Source organism: Cynara cardunculus (genome assembly GCF_001531365.2).
Source record: "Cynara cardunculus var. scolymus isolate 2C chromosome LG 13, CcrdV1, whole genome shotgun sequence".
Lineage (NCBI taxonomy): Eukaryota > Viridiplantae > Streptophyta > Magnoliopsida > Asterales > Asteraceae > Cynara > Cynara cardunculus.
The window spans coordinates 19,979,264-20,002,429 of record NC_037540.1 but is presented as its reverse complement, the minus strand read 5'-3'; the positions used below and the strand labels follow the sequence as shown (position 1 = coordinate 20,002,429).

At 33.8% G+C, this 23,166-nt stretch overlaps 1 protein-coding gene across 1 annotated transcript; it reads right to left on the bottom strand.

The window, feature by feature from the left end:
• Positions 1–1,116: 1,116 nt before the first annotated feature.
• On the bottom strand, positions 1,117–4,900 carry LOC112524871 (two-component response regulator-like APRR5). The gene is made up of 8 exons (XM_025134815.1): positions 4,654–4,900; positions 4,194–4,355; positions 3,963–4,093; positions 3,721–3,876; positions 3,133–3,247; positions 2,703–3,027; positions 1,866–2,496; positions 1,117–1,512 (listed from the first exon to the last, which is right to left on the bottom strand). The coding sequence occupies exons 1-8, from the start codon at positions 4,898–4,900 to the stop codon at positions 1,399–1,401; spliced, it is 1,881 nt and encodes a 626-aa protein (XP_024990583.1). The 3' UTR covers positions 1,117–1,398.
• Positions 4,901–23,166: the final 18,266 nt, after the last annotated feature.

Below are 23,166 nucleotides of genomic sequence, written 5' to 3'. Positions count from 1 at the left end.
TTGAGAAGTGTTATATGAAGCATGGCCTAAAATCTTGAGATTTCTATGTGATTCATATTTTGTGGAATTGTTGACCTAATTTGGGGTCACGATAGTTGTTAGTCTTATTGAATATGATTCGTAAGGTGGAACAATCACTAGTCTTCCAATATGATGTGTGGGGTATATCTCCCTTTCCGGAATAAATGGATAGGTCCACTTGATAGTGTATGAATGAATGAACTCTCAAAGTAGGCACTAGGAGGGTTGAGTTTTGAGGTGCTATTCGGAAGGGTAGGCACTAAGAACCACTATGCTTGAGGTGCTACCTTGGAGATAGGCACTAAGTGTGTGAGCCTTGAGGTGTTACTCGTGAGAATAGACACTAAGGTCAACCAACTCTTGATGTTAAACTTGCTAAGAGGTCATTAGGGTACTTGGATGTTGTGTCTTGAAGTGCTACACGACAACCTTTGATGAGGGGCATATTTTGTGTTCCCGCCACTCTTAGTGGGTACAAGTCTCCCCCGTTTCCAAAGGAATGGTCTGCATGGTTTATAAGTAGGATTTAATTGCTATTTATGATTGTTTATATTATGTTTATTTTCACTAGGCTTTTTAGCCTAACACTTGTCTCTTGTCGGCATGCATCTCATGTTCAAGTGGTGGGGTTACTAAAAAGGTTTGCCCGACTGTTTGTAAAGAGCTTTCGGGACGCCATGTTTTGGCTTGGACTTTTGATGGTTTGGCTTATTGTATAATCTAGTTCGTTGAGGACTAGATTAAGAGGCTGTTAGCCTCAAACTCGTTTATTTACAAATGTAATTAACCGTTATACATTGTTTCTCCTTTTTGGGTAAAGCTTGATATTCAATACCAATTCCTAGTTTTCTTTGGAAATTTTTGTGGCCCGTGTTCTTGGGGTGTTACACTATTCAAGCAAGAATCAGTTATGTTCAATTTTTATCTTCGAAGGAATTGAAATACAATATCTTTTCTCTCGTGGCATGAGTTCTTGCTTCCCATATATGTCACTATGAGCGCAAATTGCGTTGTACAAGTTACGTTCATTAGATCAAAAGCGCTTGCCAACTATGACTTCTGTTTCTGTGATGTTTTGATCCCAGAACAGAAAGATCTGTTAAATCCATCTTGCCTTTTCTAGTCAGAACCAAGTGAAAAATCTTACAAACCAACCGTTGCCCGCCAGGCTTCGTTCATGTAGCATGTCCGTTTGTGTGATCAAAAGAATAATACAACATCAACTACTGCTATATTACAAAATTTACAATCCAAAACTAACAATCTTGGGTGTTAGGTTCTTCAGTAATCTTTCTATATCCTCCTCACTGGATCTCTGGAAACCATATTTAGAATCTGTCATCTGGTCCAATATCAGGCTATAGTTTCCGTTGTAGCTTATTCTGTGTCAACTTCCATAGGTGAAAGATTACTTGTTTGTCCCTGACGTACAAACTGTCCTTTCACCCGAGGTCGCTGCTCTGCTAGCTTTTTTCTGCTTTCGTATCGTACCTGTAGACACAAGTCTAATGAGACGTGTTGAAGACGAGAATCGGCCAGTATCCATCAGTCAATTTCCATATACATTTATAGTACTAGGGGCATGTTCAAACCAGATCGATAAATGTTTTTGAGAACTAGGAACCAACTATTCATGTTCTATTCGTGATGAAAATTATTCATAGTGAATATACATTATATTCATGATGAATAACATACATGTATTAATGAATACATGAAGTAGTTGGTTCCAAGATTCTTAAAATATTTATGGTTCCATTTGAACATTTCCCTATAACACTACTAATATACAGATATCTGGAAGTATTTGTTCGAGATCCTGATGACAGATTGTGGCTGTTTACCTTTTTATCATAGCATCTGTCTTTCCTCTTCATCCTGAATTTGTTTAAGGCGGCTTCTCTGTGACTAGATCGTTGAGTATTACCACTACCGTTACTTCCGCTACCTATGCTGTTGAGACGGTTTAACGTCCCACCATTACAGAAACTGCTACTTAGACTATGATCGGTTGCTGAAGAAATAATCCCTCTATCTTCCACGGTCTCCATCTGATCAGTGGCTTTTCTGTCCGCCATCACGCAATGCAGCTCTGGTGCTTGAAACAAGGATGGTTCCTGATGCTCTGATGAACACGGGCTCCGCATCTGGTTCAAGCTCGGTTGCACACTAAAGGGAGGAGGTAATACTGAACCATAAGTGGCACCTGGGTTCTCAGATCTTAACCCTCTTGCTGGAACTGGAACAGGAAACACTCTATCTTTTGGTGAAGGGAATTGCCTTTGACTTTCCACTTGCCCATGTTGACTCATCATGTGATGCCTAGAATTTCCCACTGGTGCGCTATGGGTATCATAATTATGCTCGACCACATTCTTGGATGGCGGTTTATCAGAATTGATTTCACAATCCTTCTGTTGGTTGGAAATGCTGGTAGATCCTGAGGTTAGGGGTGGTTGTGTTCTATTGATGTACCTGTATGCCCAATGTTCAAATCAATCAGAATCACAAAGATGACTACTTGTATGCGCTCGCCTGAAGTTGAATATAATAGTGGAGAACCATTAGAACCAAATATTCATAATGGATATTCATGTTATTCATTATGAATATTTGGTTTATATGTCCTCAAAATATTTTCTAATTTCTAAATGAACTTTCCATTAACAGTGAACACTCACCGTGAGAATGCCGAGACATCAGATTGCTTCAACCTGTGCCTATCATCACTGAACTGATTCACCGAGCTACTTGGATGAGATCTTCTGAGGGAAAGATCTAAGATTGGTGAAGGATGATCGATCTTGTTTGCACCGCAGTTTAAAGAGCTTTTGTAACTGGGTTTTGGGTAACTGTCAAACGATCCAATCAAATCAATGGCTTCCCTAGAAGTATTGCCAATCGCAACATTGGCATCGACAACATTTTCCCATCTGACATCTATAGCCATGTTCTTTTCTTGACTACATGTATTCACCATTTTCTGTGTGTCATCCTTTGCTGATCCTAATAAATCATACGCATCAGTTTGTTAGATAATTTCTAGTTTATAAAAAAGAAAACAACCAGATAGGAAACTGATCAAAAATTAGCCACAATTAGTCATGTTACCTTCTGCCTCATTGTTTTGTGTCCCCGATTGGTTAGCCCATTTTAAATCAGTGAGCTCCTTCAGTTGTTCCACGGGTGGTCCATCGGCTTCCATGTCTGGTTTTGTGCAAGAGCTCTACACAACAGACATAAATCATCAGTACGAGTGAGATATGCAACTACCAATAAGAAGATTCCTTACAACAAAAATCGGTTTTACAGGACGTCATATTATGTCTAATTGTCCTAATAGACTGCTTTAATATAGTTTACAGGACCAAACCATTTTGTGCCGTATATAAATGTGTTACAATAAGTTGATAGAACATTCTTGGGTGTCCTAACGAGTTTTTCAATACAATTTTGAAATAAAACGTCCTATTAGTCTTTTTATATGACATTATCTAAAAAGTACTTATAAAACAAGTATCCCATAAAAAGATGTCCGTCCTACAAAAATGGTCCTAAATACTTGTTAGGATGCTTAAATACGTCCTAACCTTTATACATGATACACAATTTGTTTGCTTCTATAAATTTAGGACATTAGACATTTTTGGCTTATAAAGCCGAATTCGTTGTAGTGCTTTTATTAATCAAGAAAGCTACCTGAGCATCGCTTCCTTTTTCAATGCATTCTCTATTTTGCTTGATGCAAGCCATGTACCCGCTAGAACGATTGCTAGTTGCATTGTTCTCAGCAGTGGCTTCAACTTTTTGCTGTGCATCGCTCTCTTCTGGGTGCCCGTTACCGCCAGCGGTGGACTGATTAAACAAAACAAGAGAAACCCAGATTAGATCAGACCATAAAGCTACAGATTTGCAATTAAAGTCGAACATCAGACACATACAGCTTGTCTCCTCCAAACATGTTGCCATAAGTTCTTCAATTCATTCTTTCTAACAGGTTTTACAAGAAAATCTGCAGCACCTCTCAGCATACACTTATAAACAGTGCTAACGGAATCATGGGCCGACATCACTGCAGAATCAAATCGAGAAATATTAAACCAGATTCGATATCAAATCTTTCTTTAGATAAATGAAATTTTAAAGTGGGTATTAACAGATATGGATCGTACTTATAACAGGAATGTTTTTGCAGACCGGATGCTCCATGATCAAAGTGAGAAGAGCAAATCCAGAGATGGATGGGAGCTCGACTTCCGTCAGTATGAGATCGATGTTATGAGATCTTCCTTTCAGTACCTCCCATGCCTTTAGACCATCAGAAACAGCAGCAACTGTTTACAACATGAAAAAAAAAGATATAAACCTCATATCTGATGAATCCTTGCTCGAATTCGACATGTTAAATTTGGGGGTTTTGTGTTTTTGAGGTTTTCGAGATACTTAACTACGATTGACCACAAATTCCCCCACCCTTTTTAATTTTGATTACTAAATTCTCCTAAAACTTTACAGATTTTGAATAAAAACATCTGGGATCAGATTTGGAACCATCCGATAATTAAAGGTTAATTTTGAACAATGTAACGAAAATGAAAGGTAATTAAAGGGGGATGATAATAAAGAACACACCTTTATAACTACATTTTCTGAGAAGAGCAGTGATAATCTGACGAGTGGAATCATCAGCTTCAACCAAAAGAACCCTAAGAACCATCTTGGGTAAGAACTTCTCCCACCTGACCACGTTATTGGTGGTGGTGGTTGGCGAATCACCGCCACCACCACCGTCATTCGTCCTGTCTTCACTCCTCATCATCAACTCCGGCATGTCAGCTATCCCCTCGCCGCCGTCGCTGTTGATCAACACTTCCCCCATAATAATATCAGGCGAACGGCCGTCTTCAGATCTTTTGGAAGAGAGAGAGAGAGAGATGGTGTTTGTGAGTAGATTTGTTTGAAGGAGGAAAAGTTATCCTATTGTATCATGAAGTGAATCAAAATATCTGAGAGAAAAAAAATCTAAAAAATATCTATCGTGTCGCTGAATGGCCCAAATTTGCCACGTCGACTTTGATGGAAGAAAAGCAAGCCCCTATTGGCCACCATCATTCATGGTGCTGCTGCTGCATACGTCTCCTCCACTCATTTTTCAAGATTTCTTTAAAATATTTATTTATTTACTTACTTTTCACTAAATTTTGGATTTGGTCCATCAGCTTTTTCATTTTCGACAAAAATAGTCCTTACTCTTTTTTAACTACAAACATTTATCCATCATGATTGCAAAACTCATGAAGATTCAAATCTAAAGGAGGAATCGATCAAAATAATCAAATGACTCCCTCCTGTATATGTTTTAGCCCATTCTTTTTCTAAAATAGCTTGCAAATTCTCATTTTAGAACTTGCTAAATGTACTTTTTATGAATTAAATATGATTATAGATAGGGTTGATTTGCGATCATGTATGTTGGAAGATGCACAAGGGATCCATTAGAACCATCTAGAAAACATTTGTCGAGGGGTGTTAGGTTCACATACATGGGAGGATGCACCAAGGTGTGGGGTAGGATGTGGCGAGGTTCATGATGGATTGACGAAGAGGGATTCAACCTAGGGTTGTCAATTTCATACAAACCCAAACCAACTAACATGCATATCAACCATACCAGTTAAATTAGTACCAACTTAAACCGTTTGGTAGTACCATACAAGTATGCAGACATGGTTGGTACAAGGTATTAGATATCGTATAGACGTATACCACAATACCAACTTATCGTATCAATTTTGTGTATTCACTATTAATTAATTTTTTAAATATTTAATTATTTATCTCTTAGTCATTAATACCTAATCTAAATGTCTAATCAATTAAGCAACCCTCAATTGAATTTCAATTCTTTTCTTTACACACTTATACTCTTTGTTGATTCTCACCCTAATATCTTATGTACATTTAGTCTTGGCAATAACTAAAATACGTATTAGTTTTTTCTTATGTGTTGTACATCTGTATTTTTCTTTTTGGAAAGGCAGCAATTAGGATAAAAGAACAAAACAAACAAGAAGGTTCAAGGAAAAAGTTTTTGCAAGAAACAAAAACCAAAGAAGAGCGCGACTTATACAGGAAAAACAACCCAGAAAGAAGCTGTTCTTGCAACTCCAACTCAAGGAGCAAACGACACCCCAAAACAAACACTAACAAAGAAACACGACTGTGCTACACCAACCAAGCAAAAGCTAGCTGAGATTACAACACCACTCCGATCATGAGACCTTAAAATTCTTGCACCCATTAGAGACCGAAGTAAAGGACAACAATTGACTTTTGAACGCAGGATTCGTGTGCGAAGGGAAATGCTTGGAAAAAAAAAACAAAACTTTATTTTGGAATCTCTACAACATATATAAACATGTCCAAAAAAAAAAAGGCATGCCACATTTGGACTTTTAAACTAGGAATCGAACTTAAGTCTTTGAAAGCAAGGAGAGGGAGAAGTCAAGTTATCGAACCGGAGACCCCATCGTCAAAAAATCTTATCCCATATGTTTTTCTGTATTAATGGTTGAACACAGAGTTTCAATCTTTATCTGAATATATTATGTTGGCCTAGTGGGGGCTATGGAATTGGAACAATTTTCACATCACTAGTTTGTTTCATGTTGCTTGTATGCTATGGTTCATCGGTTAAAAAATAAAGTTTCATCTCTGATTTGATTCATATTGATTGTATGTTAAGATTCATATGCTAAAAAAGTTCATATCACTAATTTATAACTAGACACAAATAATTTCAATCTCTTCTACCGTCACTTTTCTCTTTTGCACTGTTGGTACAAAACCACTACCAAATATGTACCAATCGAAAATACTTGCCACCAATTAACATAGAACCAAGTAAAGTCATACGATATTGGGAAAAACATGGTACCACGCCATGTTTACTCCTAATTCAATCCAAAAAAGAAAGGGGTGTCTTGTTGCCAAAGAGCCATGAAAAAGAAAGAGGACAGGAGAAGAGAGATTTATATTTTTGACATAATATATATTTATTATTTATTATTTATTATTTATTTAGAAGAGAGTGAAATGTAGAATGACTAAAATGTCCCTCGTTTAAACGTGTTAACTGAAATTTTTGACAGGCGTTACAAAGAGGGATGAGGACCCGTCATTTTTACATACGTGGAAGACAAATTTATAATAAATAGATATTAAGGACCAAATTTATTGAAATGGCAAACGTCAAAGGACCAAATCCGAAATTAACTCATCACTTTTCTTAAAGGAACTTGAATCACTGATATTTAAGATATTTTGAAATAAAATATCAGCACCAACTGTCCTTAAATATACTTTATTTAAATATATAAAAGAAATTATATATAATTATTTTAGGTAATAATAAAATAAAAAGAGAATGGTTGATATTTTTTGAAGAGGGGGTGGGGCCCACATGAGAGATATTTGTGAGAGGTTATGGTGTTTAAGGTGACACGTGGGAATGCTGAGTTTTCTAGATTTTCATGGGATTGGGTGGGCATGGTACCACCTCTGTTTGCTTTACCTGGAATTACAAAAGCACCCTTTTCTGACACGTGGCATCTATCTTTAGCCACTTAACTGTCGCTCGTCGATTGGCTAATCATAAGTTGTTGTCTCCGCTTCCATCGGCAAAATTGCGTGCACAGCTTGTATTTTTATTTTAAAAAAAGAGTCTTAAAATGAGAGTTTGAGTATGTATGGGCAAACAGCCAAACTACATAAAAACGGAAATTATTATTTTTCCTATTTTTATTTTAGGCAAACAGTTTTTAAAAAGTTCAAATTTATTGAGTTAGGAACTTAGCATCTTAATAAATATGTTACCTAATTTTTTTTTTAAATAACACTAAAAATATCTCTAATTAAAAAAAGTATAGATAGTATATTCTATCGGAGATGCTCCGTGATATATTAAAAAACTATGATGACCTAGTAAAATTGAATAACTTGACCTTGTTGTAGGATAAGTGTGTTATCGTCTAGAGATATAGATAAGTGTAACAGAGTTAGAATAGAAGTGAGATATCTTGTAGTTAACTACTTGTAACTCATTCATATAAAAAAGGCTTATGATTAATGAAAGTTACATATTCTTTCTCTCTATTCTATTGTTGTTGTTTTGAGTTCTTCTATAATAAACATTCTTATAGTTATGAGCTTTGATACCATTAATATAATTACGTTAATATATATATATATATAGAGGTTGGTTATTATACAACCCTTGACATTTCTGCAACCAATACAATCCAATCTCAATCGTCCATTTCATTTGATGAATATGTGATTTCATAGAAGTTTTGATTGTTTCCTAATATAAAGTATTAATCATAATTAATGAACTCTATTCATATTCCATAAATATTTAAATCATAATAAATGAACTCCCATCATTTATATAAATATCTCAATTAATTGGGTTGCAAGGGTTGTACAAATACACAAGGTTGTAAAAGAAATATACCCTATATATATATGTATATATATATATATATATATGAAAGCAGGATGCAGCACATATATAGCTGCTAGCTACATTAATTTGGGATCCATTTATTGTTAACTAGATTAGGAATCAAATCTATGTGCCTATATCTGTATATGTATATGTGATGACTCTGTATCTGTATATTTTTCCATAATGTAATCATTTTCCTTTCCTAAATACATCTCCAAGTCTCAAAAAATATATTAAAAAAATAAAGAAATATATCACATTGAGGCTTAATATTGTTTGTTTAATTAGATATACACAAAATGGGAGCGGTTTTTTAGGTACCATATATAATTACATAACTACAGCTGCTACCTACAAATTACAAAGATGACTAATATGATGACTTTTGAATGAATTTGAGTCCCTTAATTATCAGACACAAGATGATGATGATATGATGATGACGATGATCCTTTGATTCATGAAAACAAATTAAATCCAAGACTGAATATGTGCAAAGATCTCTGATGATTCTAAATTATCTTCCTCTTCTTTTACTACCACCTGCTCATTGCATTCAAAACCCATCATCAAAATTAATCAAACACCATTTTTACCACAATGTAGCACACCACAAACATTTCAATCCAACACAAAAATCACTTCAAAAGTTACTATCCTACAATCCAACTCTCAACAATTTCAACTTAACCCCACCCAACACAAATTGCTTGGATTCCCCTTGTAATTTGTTGGATAGAGGAATAAATTGTATCTGTCTTGATAAAGTTTTTGGTACATAAATGAAATCGAGTCTTTTCCTCTTAAACTAAAAAAGTTGTATATGATTAAGGAGTGCATTTGAATTGTGTTTATGTTTGACATTCAGACAGGTGGAGATAAACTCCAAGTCCTTAGAACAATATGAATTTGATTACTATCCTCTTTTAACCAAGTTGTATTCCCACAGTCATACCACCTGTAAGAGTAGGAGAGCCAACATGTTGAGAGCATAAAAGTGGAACAATAGATTTCATGCACAAGTCCCTGAAGCATTGTACAGATAAAGATTAGTCCACCAAAATTTATCATCTCATCATATATACCTAGATTTACGCATCCTGGAATCATAATGTTTCTTAATTCGCTCTGCACGTGCATGAGTGATCCTTCTATGATGAGAAGAGGCATCAATTGCAATTACAGMCARCKGGTACTCAAAAGAGAGTACTTGTGCAAGATAACCCTACACCACAATGTAGCACACCATTGTTCACACACTATCATATATATATATATATATATATATATATATATATAGTTGCTAGCTATATTAATTTGGGATCCATTTCTTGTTAACTAGATTAGGAGTCAAATCTCTGTGTATGGGTTTGTATATGTGTATGTGATGACTCTAAGTCTGTATATTTTACCACAATGTAGCACACCATTTTTGAACAGACAAGATTATGATCAATACTAAATGTAATCACAATGTAGCACAGAAACAATGTTTACGGGATTCTTTATATTGAAATGTAGAACATAAACAATGTTTACGGGATTCTTCATATTGAAATGTAGAANATATTGAAATGTAGAACATAAACAATGTTTACGGGATTCTTCATATTGAAATGTAGAAAAAAAACAATGTTACGAGATTCTTCATATTGAAATGTAGAACATAAAACGATTTTACCTAATCCTTCGTTAGCATCCATCGATTATGTATATGGTTCCACTTGCGATTGACTCTAGGGTTTAGGTAAATCGTGTCCTTCTCGAAAACCAGGCAGTATCTTCACTCTATTTTGGATTCGAATTGAAAAGTGTATATTAAGAATATTAACGAATTTGTAGCGCGCGCTCAAATCCGACTCAATAAATTAAAAAAAATGACCATCTTGCCCTTCTTTACATTATTTCATTAAATGTCAGTAACTTATTTTTGGAATTACATTAATTAAGATTCCTTTCAATTTTAACCATTGCTTATTAGGATGTGTGGTAGATTGGATCTCACGGTTACCACAATCAAAACAGTTCTCATTTGATTAAGCCCCTATATATATATATATATATATATATATATATATAGACTTAGGATCATGTGAGACCAAGGGTTTTTCGTGAGACTCGTAAGACCAATTCTCAACCCTTGGATTAGATCTACAATYTKAAYATTCATAATCACAAAATTGCCATGAGACTTCTTAATAATCACAAAATTGTCACCGTACAACTTTAGACCGTTTGATCATTAGCTTATAAAGTTGATCAATGAACATAAATTGGTCTTATGGGTCTCACGAAAAATCCTTGGTCTCACGTGAACCCAACCCTATATATATAAAAAGGTTCAAACGAGAACCCATGTGATTTACGAGAACGCGAGAACAACTTATTAACCTCATATTGTGATAACAATTAAAATTAAAATATTTTTTAAATTAAAATTGAAATTTAAAACGATTCAAAAAAATTTGAGATTCAAAAAAGGGTAATAACGGAAATCAAAATCATACAATTTTAAACACCAAAGATAAAAAATCTTAAAATTTGTTTTTGGATCTCATGTAAACTAAAGGTTAATTCATATAATTTTTTACTAATTATTGATTGATTTTTATTTAATTATTAAATATTTATCATATATCATATTATCAAATTAAATTAATTTTATTTTAAATATCATTTAATTTTGACTGCTTTGAAAATTTTTGTTTGATTTGTTTATTAAATATGCTCTACATGTTTATATAGTATGATGTTAACTATAAAGAAAAATTCAAATGTTTATATATATTTCGTTTCATTAAATTCTCTTATAATTTTTATTTGTTATTTTGTTTTGCGTTTTATTGACTATAATTTAGGTTTAATACCAATGGAATCAAATCTGGGATCCCTTCTTTATGATCATCGAAAAAGAAAAGATTAATTATTATTTCTATATCAAAGCCTTTATATTATTATCAGTCACTTTTGTTGATTTAATTATACACTCTTCTAATTTATTTATTGGGTTATTAAAAGATCCATTATATTTTTAATGACGTATGTATTTTAGTGTTATCCACATATGTTGATTTAAATTGAATTTGTCAATTATTTATTAATTATTTTAAGTCTTTATCTAATTAGTTTTATTTAGTTACATGATGAGACTTATCTTTTAGACTATTCAAATAACGAAATAGACTCTTAGTTGGTTTAATTTTGTTTTCACCTCATTTTAATTGGGTTAGAATAGTATTTATCTTTTTTAACTGTTGTTGTTATGTATTAATATTTATGCAACTAGTTTACAATATTCATATATTTAGATGGTTAATTTAAATGTTCACTTAATATTCATGTATTTAGATGCTTATCCAATTAGTTTGTAGTTAGTTTACCGTATCAATTATATATTTATTTATTATTTATTTAAATGTTCTTCTTAATTATAATTCACAATCTTAATTATAACTCTCATAATTTTTGGTCTTTTGCCAAACTCCAACAATTAGCATGAAAATGTTAAAATATTATTCAAATGTTCATCTTAATTATGGGTTCATACTCATTATTTTCAAGCTTAATTAATTTTTGGAAGTCACACTTCCGACCCCTATATATTTGGTTTTTCTTGTCAAAAACTCTCAAAATACTATTAAGACGGTAAAAACTTTAAATTTGACTTTATGCAAAAACCAATAGTTATTTGATTTCATGACAAAATCTCTCAAACATTGTAGTTGACTTCATATGCGAAACTCATATTCCTTTTGGTCGCTTACCAAAAGCTTCAAAGATGTCATTATGTTATTAAAATATCAACATTTGATCTCATCTCTTGGTCTCATGCCAAAATCGTTAATAATTGTCTATGTATTTTATAAATGATATCGAAAAGGATTTTGTCAAATGGGTGTAAATAGCCCTAAGATTTGTACGAATTTAAGTAATTCATGTGATTCCCATACTGCCGAATAATCTAATAGATTTATGATTTATTTTCAAAAATTGAAATACTGATAAAGTATTATCACCAAAAATCTACAAATGCAAAAATTTTTGTTATGATAATGAAATTTCATGCATAAAATAATGATTATGAACCATAAATCATTGTCTTAAAAAATCATATATATTTCCATCTTACGACAAATTGAACTCAGAAGAACTTGATAACTATAAAATATGTTCAGTAAAACAAAAACAAATATGTAAAAACCATCAATCCCTATTGACCTTAAAACCTACTGTTAAGGTACAAGTAAATACCTTGAAATTTTTTAGAGACATATCAGTCACAACTTTCAGAGGGAATACCGTTAACTAGAAACCCCCAAGAATAGTGTGGCTCCCCGAAAAGGAAAATCGGGAATATTCATTACCATGCACTTCCGAAACTAATCATACAGTGGAATGAAACCCACTTGATTACAAGAAGGTAACTAATTTCAACAAAGAAACGTTATGTCTTAAAAATGCATCTCAATCTCTGTGGCAAGTAACTCACAGAAGATGGCGTGATTTTTAACATTATTTCCATATTTCACATATCAAGAATCACACTAATGAACGAGTATAAGCTCGAATATAGCTCTTAGAACAAATTCATCGATCTACTACAAGTGGTTGAGAGATATAACAAAGTTATTTCAAATAATGATGATAGACATGACGGGATAAATAAATATTCTTAAGGTCAATAAAGCAAATGTTAGAGGTGGAAATAACTCCAAAGATCAGTGAGTTAAAGACAATTTCACTCACTTGACATATGCGCACCATGTAGATATGATCGTAGAAAAGGTCAGGGTCATGGAGCAGAGATACAACTACTGCCCGTAAAATAATAGACAACGAAAAAAGAAATATACTAATAACCGCTCATATAAAAAAGAGAACAAGTTGAAAAAAACTATGTCATATTAATTTTAGATTGATTAAGCATAGTTTTATTTGAAATTTATTCTAAGTATTAAATTAATTTCATTTGCTGATGTAAAACCGAATATATAACCATTATAGATGTAAAAAAATACATTAAAACAAATATAAAACTCTCAATATTCTCCGTTCCATGTAGGAATGTATCTAAAAGAACTTGAATATTTTTGTGGGATCTCCCACACAATCTTAAAGATACACCAATATTTATTTTATAATTTCTTCCACCATAATACTTAGACAATGGATTGTCATTTTCTTGTTAATACAAGACTAATAGTTACTAAAACACTATATTAATAGAAACTTTGTTAAGATATTTGTATCAATTGGAAATCATACTACAATAATGGAAATAGGTATATGTATATCAACTATAATGATATGAAATGAACATATATTAGATAAATTAATTAGTGGATTATATAGGTAATTAAATCATACTTTGTCACTAATAAAGAACTTTAGAAGAATGACACATATATGTTTCAAGATGACCACGTGAGATACCATAATCATGACATAATGATCCATGTAATACAAAATACACATAGACACATTCTCTTTCGAGTAAAAAACAAAAATGAGGCAATTAAGCAAATTGCAACTGTTGACTTATGCAGCACAAGAAACAACACCATCATTATAATATGCCCTCTCAAATGCCTAGAACTTTTTGTATACCCTGATCCTTAGCCAAGACATGAATGAGACCATCCTAAAGCTAAGGGCATAATACAAAATTATTTTTGTTCTTACAACGAATACAATGTGATATTTATGAACATAAATATCCAGAATGTGGGCCATTAAAGTACTTTATGGTTCGAGTTTCGACATGATGAAAGCATGTCATATTATTTTCTATATGAAATGCTACACTCCTAGCACGAGCTATACATTTAAGGGTTCACCACCCTAATTATCTCATCAAGTCTACATGACTTGGAATGCTGAAGAACTTACATCATAAGAATCTGATGATTATTGCTTATGTATTTGGACTAATATAGAGTTTCTTACCCCATGTGTATATATAAAATGGTCTCGTAGAGGTTGTCATCAAAAGAATATAGATAGTATCTAAGGCATTGGTTATGCACACCAAATTACCCACATCTGCATGGGGTTATGCAAATATTACATGCAACCTTATTTATTCATTTTCAGACCCATTACTAACCAACCAATCTCATGCGTACCAATTGGTAACTGGATATAAGCATGATATTTTACATTTACGTATATCTGGTTGTGTAGTATATGTACCAATTGCACTCCCACGACATACCAAAATTGAAATTTAATAAGATTTTATATTGTTATCATATTGGAACCATTGAGGATCGAATTGGGTGCGAAAAACAAAAGAAAAGAGCAAAAACAAAGTCCCACGACCTGGTGCACAACCTTGGGTCATGGCCTAGGCCGCATATGTTTCTAGATGCGACAAGCAAAGCACATGACTTGCTTAGGTCGCGGGAAAGGTCGTAAGGATTAGATCTGAAGCTTAAGGTCAGTAATTTCAGTGTTTTCTTCATTGTCCCATAACTCTCTCATTTTTCATTGGATTGAGGCGATTTTGGAGACTATAATTTTGTATTTTGAAGCTCTTCAAGAGTAGATCAGGAGGATTGAAGTTAATTGGTGGATTCAAGGGTATTTGAGTAAGGTAACCTCTTCATCTCCTTCCATTCTAATCTAGGGTTTTGTGTGACTTTCATCTCCTCTCCTTTTCTTCCATCCTTGTCTTAGGTTTTGGGTTCCTTGAGGTGGAGAAGACCTTTTGGAGGCATTTGGAACTAAGGTTGGTAGATTTACTTGTCGATCTCAAGTTTTTCTTCAAGGGAAGCTTAAAGTTTGGTTTGGAACCTAGATTTAGCACAAATCTAGCGATATGAGTTTAATTTGCTTTGGAAACTATATACATGCCAAAATATCTCTATTTTGGGGTTTGAACACGTTTTTATGAGTTTAGTTCATACTTGATGAGTTTTATGATTTTGGTGCATTTTGGTATATTTGTTGCATAAAATCTTTTAAAGATCGTTATGACATTTTATTGGGTTTTTAAGGCATCAAAAGATAATTATTTTTTCAAATGTGATATCTTAGATATTTGGTGGAAAATATTGTTTTAACTCTTGAAATAAGGTAACTTGAGTGAATAGGATTTCATTAGATTTCTTAAACAAAGTGAAGGGTTTATTGACCTTGTTAATGGTCAAGTGTTGTTTTGGGATTTTATCCAATTTATGAACTTATAATGGTGGCTCATTAACCCTTGTAGATCATTGTAACACTCGGGATTTTATGATGAAATTACTTTGTTCTTGATCAAGTCTTAATCGAGGTTACACTCTTTCTTATGTTCGTATCTCTAATATATGTGTTGGTGAAAAGGTCCTGTAAATTAGACACCGAAACGAGAATTGACTGGGGCATTTAGGACTCTGTACGGGTCATGTGACTCTAGTGCTGGAACCCTTGTATCGCAAGGCCAGGGTCACATCCTATGTGTCGTAAGTGGTGTGTTTTAGAGCTTGGCAACACTTGTGACCGCGCTCGTTGAACCGTGAGGCCAAGGTCACATTTCATGTACCGTAAGGACAAGTTAGGGAAGCGAGTGACCCTTATGCCATGACCCTAGGGTCACATTGGCAGAGTCGCATAAGGCCTGCAGGTGGTTAAATTGGGATTTTCAAGATTGGCTTCATGTTCACTCACCAGCCTACTTCTCTCTACATTTACTCCAACTAGAAAGATCTTGGAGCATAAAATTTGAAGAGTAAGCATTTAAGAACCTTAGAAGCTTGAGTATAAGTACTAGGATGATGCTTTAAGAACGTCCATCATCTCCTTTTTGCTTCTTCTCTTGTTTTCTAGGGTTTTCATCAAAACCTAGTTTGTGAATTCATCCTACAATTTTATCAAATCATATACATGTTAAAATGTTATATTTTAGTTCCTTAAAGCTTCTATATCAACTATTTCACATTTAGTTGATTTTGGACCAAATAGGTCAAATTTTGGATTTTTAGGACTATGCATTTTGATAAAATAAATATAGGGAATGATTTTATATGCACTGGGGATGATTACTTCAAAGTTTTGATGAGTTTTGGAACCAAGTATTATAAATGGTATCAACTTGGTTTTGTTGATAAAATGGGAATTTTGTCGACTTGGTGACTATCTTTACATGATTGTTTATGTGTTGGGCATGATTTGACATATTTAGAATGTAAGACCTGTGTTTTTATAGGCACACTTTTAAGATTGATGTAATGTAATGAACCATTGAATTTGGAGGTCATATCTTGAGTGGAATGCATTATGTCATTAGAGCTTGTGGTATGGCCGAGTTCTAGTAGAGAATAGTGGCATCCAGAATGAAACAAAAAATCCCGTTACTTGGTCGCTGGAAAATTCGCACAACTCATTGTTCCAGCACAATAGTTTTAGGCACACAGATGACTTACCATGCGACTTAAACCGCGAGAAAGGTCGTGGGAATTCTATAGAACATCTTTCAAGCCTAATTTTTAGGGGTTTTCACCCATTTTGTCCATTATCTTCTCTCCCCTCCCTCCCTTGAAGATTATGGATCTTTGGAGATTTTTTGGAACGTTTTTTGAAGCAAATAAAGAGGAGAACCTTGGAGATTGAAGAACTATGATGGGAGGCTTTAAGATCTTGATGAGGTCAGTGTTTGGGTGTTTTGAGCTCTATTTTGGGTATTTTTGGGATCTAAAGATCTTGTTCATATTTGGTTTAAGTTTAGCCATGGAATGTAATGTTGAGAAGTTATTAGGAGAATTTTACTTGTGGTTTCAAGTCTACACCTTTTGGAAGCTAGCAATGGGTTTAGAAACTAGGTTTAACATAATCTAGCAAAGTGAGTTCAAATTGCTTTGAAAACTCTGTACATGCCAAAAATGTATATTTTGGAGTCTTAAAGACGTTTTCTTGATATTTATCATTTGTGTTGATTATTTGAGGAGTCTTGTATTTTGGTATACTTAGGTTATAAATCTTGTTATATACCCCTATTTGGGATTTTTGGACATTTTGATAAATAAATCATAAGTGTGAGTTTTTTTAATGATTTATCTTATAAATGGAGATTATTTGGTGTTAGAGCATTTTTAGCGTATTTAGCTTGGAAAATTCATATTGATATGTTATGAGACATTTTGCAAATATAAATGATATGATTTCAATTGAACAATGGTTTATACCATCCAATGATGGATTTTTGAGTTACTCTTGTCTTTATAGTACGTGTTTGCATAAACGTTAGTTAAATACGTTTTTATTATTTATGATGATTTTACTTAATAGTCAACTAAGTTGTTGAGCTCTTGACTCAGTTTTGACTCAGATGAGTCTTCAGAACATTTGTCCGATTCATTTGCTCTATGTCGAAGTGGGGCCATGACGGGGATGAAATTATCCGTCGCCAACCGGTCCCCGATTAAAATTTTATTTCATTTAATATATTTATGTAGTTCTTGCATAAATAAATATATGACAGTAATCAAACAATGATCAAAAAGGGTTTCGGAACATAACGACTGATCTCAATCAGCAAATGACGAAATGCTTTTAATCAAATGCCATGACATTTTGTAATATTTGTAAAAGCAAGGTCTAATCTCACATCAAACTTGTAATTTGAGATTAATAACCAACCGAAACTCAAATTATTGGATTCCCCCAATTTGATTTTGATTTCTTCTTCTTCTTCATCGATTCCCAGAACCTAATCAATTCCATTTCCATTGACTTTCTTGTATTCACCCAACTTTATTTTTCTTTCTTGTTCTTCGTCATCAATTTCCATTGCCTTGTTAGATCCATCCACATTTCCAATTTCTCTACCTAGATTATGCCGCCCATGTTCATCACCATCATCCATAAACTCACCCCTATTTTCTTGGGTATCGACAACAGCAATGGGTGATAGTCTTGCTCGCTTCACTTCTTCCTCACATCTAGTAGCAAACAACCGTCCCCCTAATCTTGAAACCCTACCCTCGATAACAGTCGTTAGACGCCGGAGAATTTACCCACCGATGGCGATGGTGGGTACAAGGACGATGGATGAAGGTTGGAAGGATATTGTGGATGGAAGTAGTGGTGATGCTAGAGGATTTTCTGATGAAGGCCAGAGCTGTTGCTGTTAGGTAAGAGAAGGATGTAGCGAAATTGCCGCCAGTATCGAATATTCCAGAATTATTGATCCGATGATTTCATTTCAAGCGGTGGCTCAGCAGCAGCACATGCAATTTGGGAACACCAGATTTATGTTGTTTGATATTCAAATTCTAGGATTACACAGTCGAATTAGAGTCTGTGGTGACTCAATTGGAAGAAGAGCATGCATGCTACATTGTTGAAGGAAGTGGTAATGGTATGATCTTTTGTGTAATTTGATAGAATTATATCGAACAATCTTCACATCTGACTGATAAATCTATGGTGCAGGATGAACTGAACAAGGAGCGGTTTAAGCAATAACCAAATCCAAGAAAACGCTTATGAGGTTTCGTCGGAGATGTATACTTACCGCTGAGATGCAACCACAACGATATCGTTTGGCCTTAGATCTCAGGAGATGCGAAATCAGAATAGATGAAGACGAGGAAGTTATCTAGAAAATAAAGAAGCCTCGTCGAGTGAATCTCTATCTGTTTGATTTCATTAGGTGCAAATAGATTATAGATGAAATTTATGTTTGATATAATACTCTGAATCAACATAAACATATACATATACATATACATGAACTTTATCTTTGGATTTTATTAGGTGAAATGGGATTATGTATGAAAATTATGGTTTATTTAATGAGGTGAAATAATATTAATTTCTTTTTCATTTGGTGTATATGTATTTCATATGGTGAATGAATCTCTATGTTTCATCAAGTGAATCTTGTTACCACAATGACGATTATGTCTTTTTTTTTAATTAAAAACATAGGATCAAAACCAAATTAAGGCTTAGACTGATCCTCATGGTTCTCAACGTTTTTTTTGTCCTCACAAGATCAAACCCTAATAAAGCGTACATTTAATTAAGTGGCAAATATATTTGATTTACAATATTGTAATTAAGGTAGTAACGGTTCATTATAATTATAATTTTAAAATATATTGTTTTGCTAAACGGGTTCCTCAAACCTGCCAGGGATTCCTCCCTCCCCCTCCCCGGAACCCATCGAGGATTAATCAGGGTGGGGAGACATAGGGATAATAAACATGGATCGAGGACGGGGACGGGGGATGCATTACCCGCCCCGTTTCCATCTATAACAATTGATCCATAGGTATAAGAGTCGGTCGGTTGGTTTAAAATGGGATCCATATCCCTGTAATGTAGCTAGAATTATTTAGGATCAACGGAGGACTCAAGTTACATATTGTGGGTGGTTGAACTTGATGACCATATGATCCATACCATAGGACTCAGGGTATAGACTATGGGTGGTTGAACTTAATGACTGTGTAAGCCATAATGGAGGACTCAAGGTATAGACCGTAGGTGGTTGAACTTCATGACCGTGTGATCCATAACAGAGGAATTAAGCTATAGACCATGGGTGGTTGAACTTGATGACTATATGAAGTATTGGCTATAATTTATGGTGAAAATATGACTAGATCGGCGGAGGGCTCGAGCTATATACCGTAGGTAGTTGAACTTGATGACCACGTGATCTATAGCGGAACACTCTAACATGGAATGTGGCTTACTTTTGTGTTCGCCATATTCGATGGATATGGTCTCCCTGTCACCATAAGGTATTATTTTCGGATAATGTATTATCCATGTTTTATGTGTTGTTTTTGAGTAGGGGTGATTTCCATGATTTATGGTTTTAGGTATCGAGTCGTACTCGTGTTTTGGTACTTTGGATGATAGAGTTTTGTCCAAGTTCAAGTATTTGAGCATTAGACTTTATTCATGTTTTGTGTGAGTAGTTAGTGTTGAGTTCATATTTCAATGGGTATTTTGATTTACAACTTATCACAAAAATGGTGGATTTTAGAAAGATGTTGCTTTTATGATAAAGACATTTCATTTGATAAATTATGTTTTAATTAAGAAATCCTTTGGTTTTACCATTTTATATATTTATGATGAAAACTGCTTGAACTTACAAGACATTAAGACTAACATTTTTATTTACCGGCATGTGCATTAAGTTCTTGTTGAGAAATGGTACTAGCATCATCGTGAAGAGTTAAGTGCTAATTAGATGCTTAAGATGGATTTAACTATTCGGTGATGTCTTCCGCACCATGGAGATATCGACAATTTTTTGGTTTTAGTAGTACCTGTCCTTAATCTAGACTTTACTGTAAGGTTTAGCTTATCTCTTGTTGGTTAAACCTAGATTTTCTAATTGAGGTAATTAAGTATTGATTTGTAGAAAGGGTGTTATCCTTTATTTAATGTATTATTGAAAATTTTAAAATTAGTCGTTTTTTTTTTCCAAATTTCAGGGTGTTACATAGAAGATTGTATACTATAGATTAGAATGCAATGGATCCATATGCATAGAAATTGATTTTAATTGATGTGTACGGGATGATATTTCCTATTTGTAACTTAAAATAGGCATTGGGTTAACATAGGCAATATGATGTGGGCTCTTGGAATCGGGCATCAACCATTGACCAATATAATGTAATTTCTAAGTGAACGAGTTTCACTTGGATTTTGGAGATCTCCAGGATAGACCTAGTGTGGTTGAACTTGATGGCTCCAAAAGTAAAAGATTTAGAGTAGTTGAGTTTGTTAACTCATTAAACTATAGACATGAAATGGTTGATCTTAATGATTGTTAATTCGTAAGTGATGCTTATATAACATTAAAATTTGACTTACTTTTGTATCCCGTCATTGTCAATAGTAAATCGGGTCTCCCCCGCCATCATGAGATGTTTTATACCCTTCCAAGGGTGAATTTGATTTTAATGGACAAGTTGACTTAATTAAAGCTACGTTTTCAGTTTTATTGTTTTATAGCTTTATTCTATATTTATTTGACCTCACTAGCCGTTAAGCCTAACATTTTTTCTTAAATGACATGTATATCAAAATTTCTTAACGATGGGGCTCCTAATGCCGATGGAGCGATGATTGCCAGTAGATGCATTTTTGGCTTATCATCTTTTGGAGGACATTTGTGGAGTTACCATTAGTAGTATTCTTTTGGAGATTGTAGCGACACCCGATTATAATCTAAATCTAGAATTTGGTTTAAATTGGTAGGTTGTTAGCTACCGTCCATTTTTTTTAATGTAAACTCTCATACTATCTCCCTTTGTTGGGTGATTATATTTGATTTAGATTTTAATCCATTTTATTTATACGGTTTAAATTGTCTCGTATTTTAGGGGTGTTAGAATCATAAACGTGTAAATCTTTGGTAACCGCCTTTCTATTGCTTGTGAGGATTTTGAAAATACAAACTATATGGTTTTGGTCCTTTTGGCCATTATATTTCAATGAAGTGTCGTATATGGACCTATTCATGTTATAGGAGCCACATATTGTTAAATATTGTAAAATATTTCTTTTCGGCTTATGTGGTTTACATTGGCTTTGCTTGAAATAGTCAAGTGTCTTACGAGGACTTTGATTTTAATTCAAATGAGTTTTGGGGACATTGTTCGGTTTTAATAGCTCAATATGTTGTTTTAGAAGTATAATGCAATTATTTCATATTTATTGAACATTACATGCCTTGGGTGTGTTAGTCATTCCATTAGGCTCGTGTGATTTTAGAATGTAATGTATTGGATCCACAAGCATCGTTTAGTCACTGATATTGATATTTGAGAACTCGGTATTGCGGAGAGGAACCTGTATGGGTTGGATTCTAGGACTGTAGTCCATATTGCAAAGAAGAACCAGTGTGGATTGGACTTCGGGACCATAGATACTGCGAAGGTGATATCTTGTTGAGTCGGACTCTAACCCACACTGGTTCCTCTTCGCACTACCAACTACAATCCTAAAGTATGACCGGAAATTTGAGCATTGCGATGCTCAAATTTCCGACCAACACATAAAGTCCTGAATACCAGGACTGTAGTCCAGGATCGTGTAAGATTCTAAACAACCCTTTCATTGCTAAGGTGATCTCTTGTTGATCATGGCCGGATATTTAAGCATGGTAGGGAACTTTATATATTTTCTGTATTAAAGTTAGTTTGCCCTATCACCCAGGACCAGGAGCATGGCCGGAAATTTGAGAAGCAACAACATTTTGGAATTTTAATCTGAGTTTAATGGTTAATAATGATGAATGTTAAAACCATAACGGTAAATCATTGAAATTGCTTTCATATCTTAGTGTAACTATCATAAAATTCTATTTTGCAACTATTTCACTTAATTTATTTTATATCATGCTAATTATATTGTGTTATACCCTATAAACCAGATTTATCAAAAGTTTTAAAAACAAATTTTTAATACACAAAGTACTATACATTTATGCACAAAGTCTTAAAAGTCTTTAAAACTACTCATAACCCATTAAGTACTATTATTTTATGCATTCATTCTTAAAAGCTCTTAATCTACAATTAAAATAACATATGATACAAATTACCAATACACATTATTATCTTTTCTTTTCATGTTTCCAAGATACCTTTGACATCTTTCACTCATGCCTTCACCCTCTCATA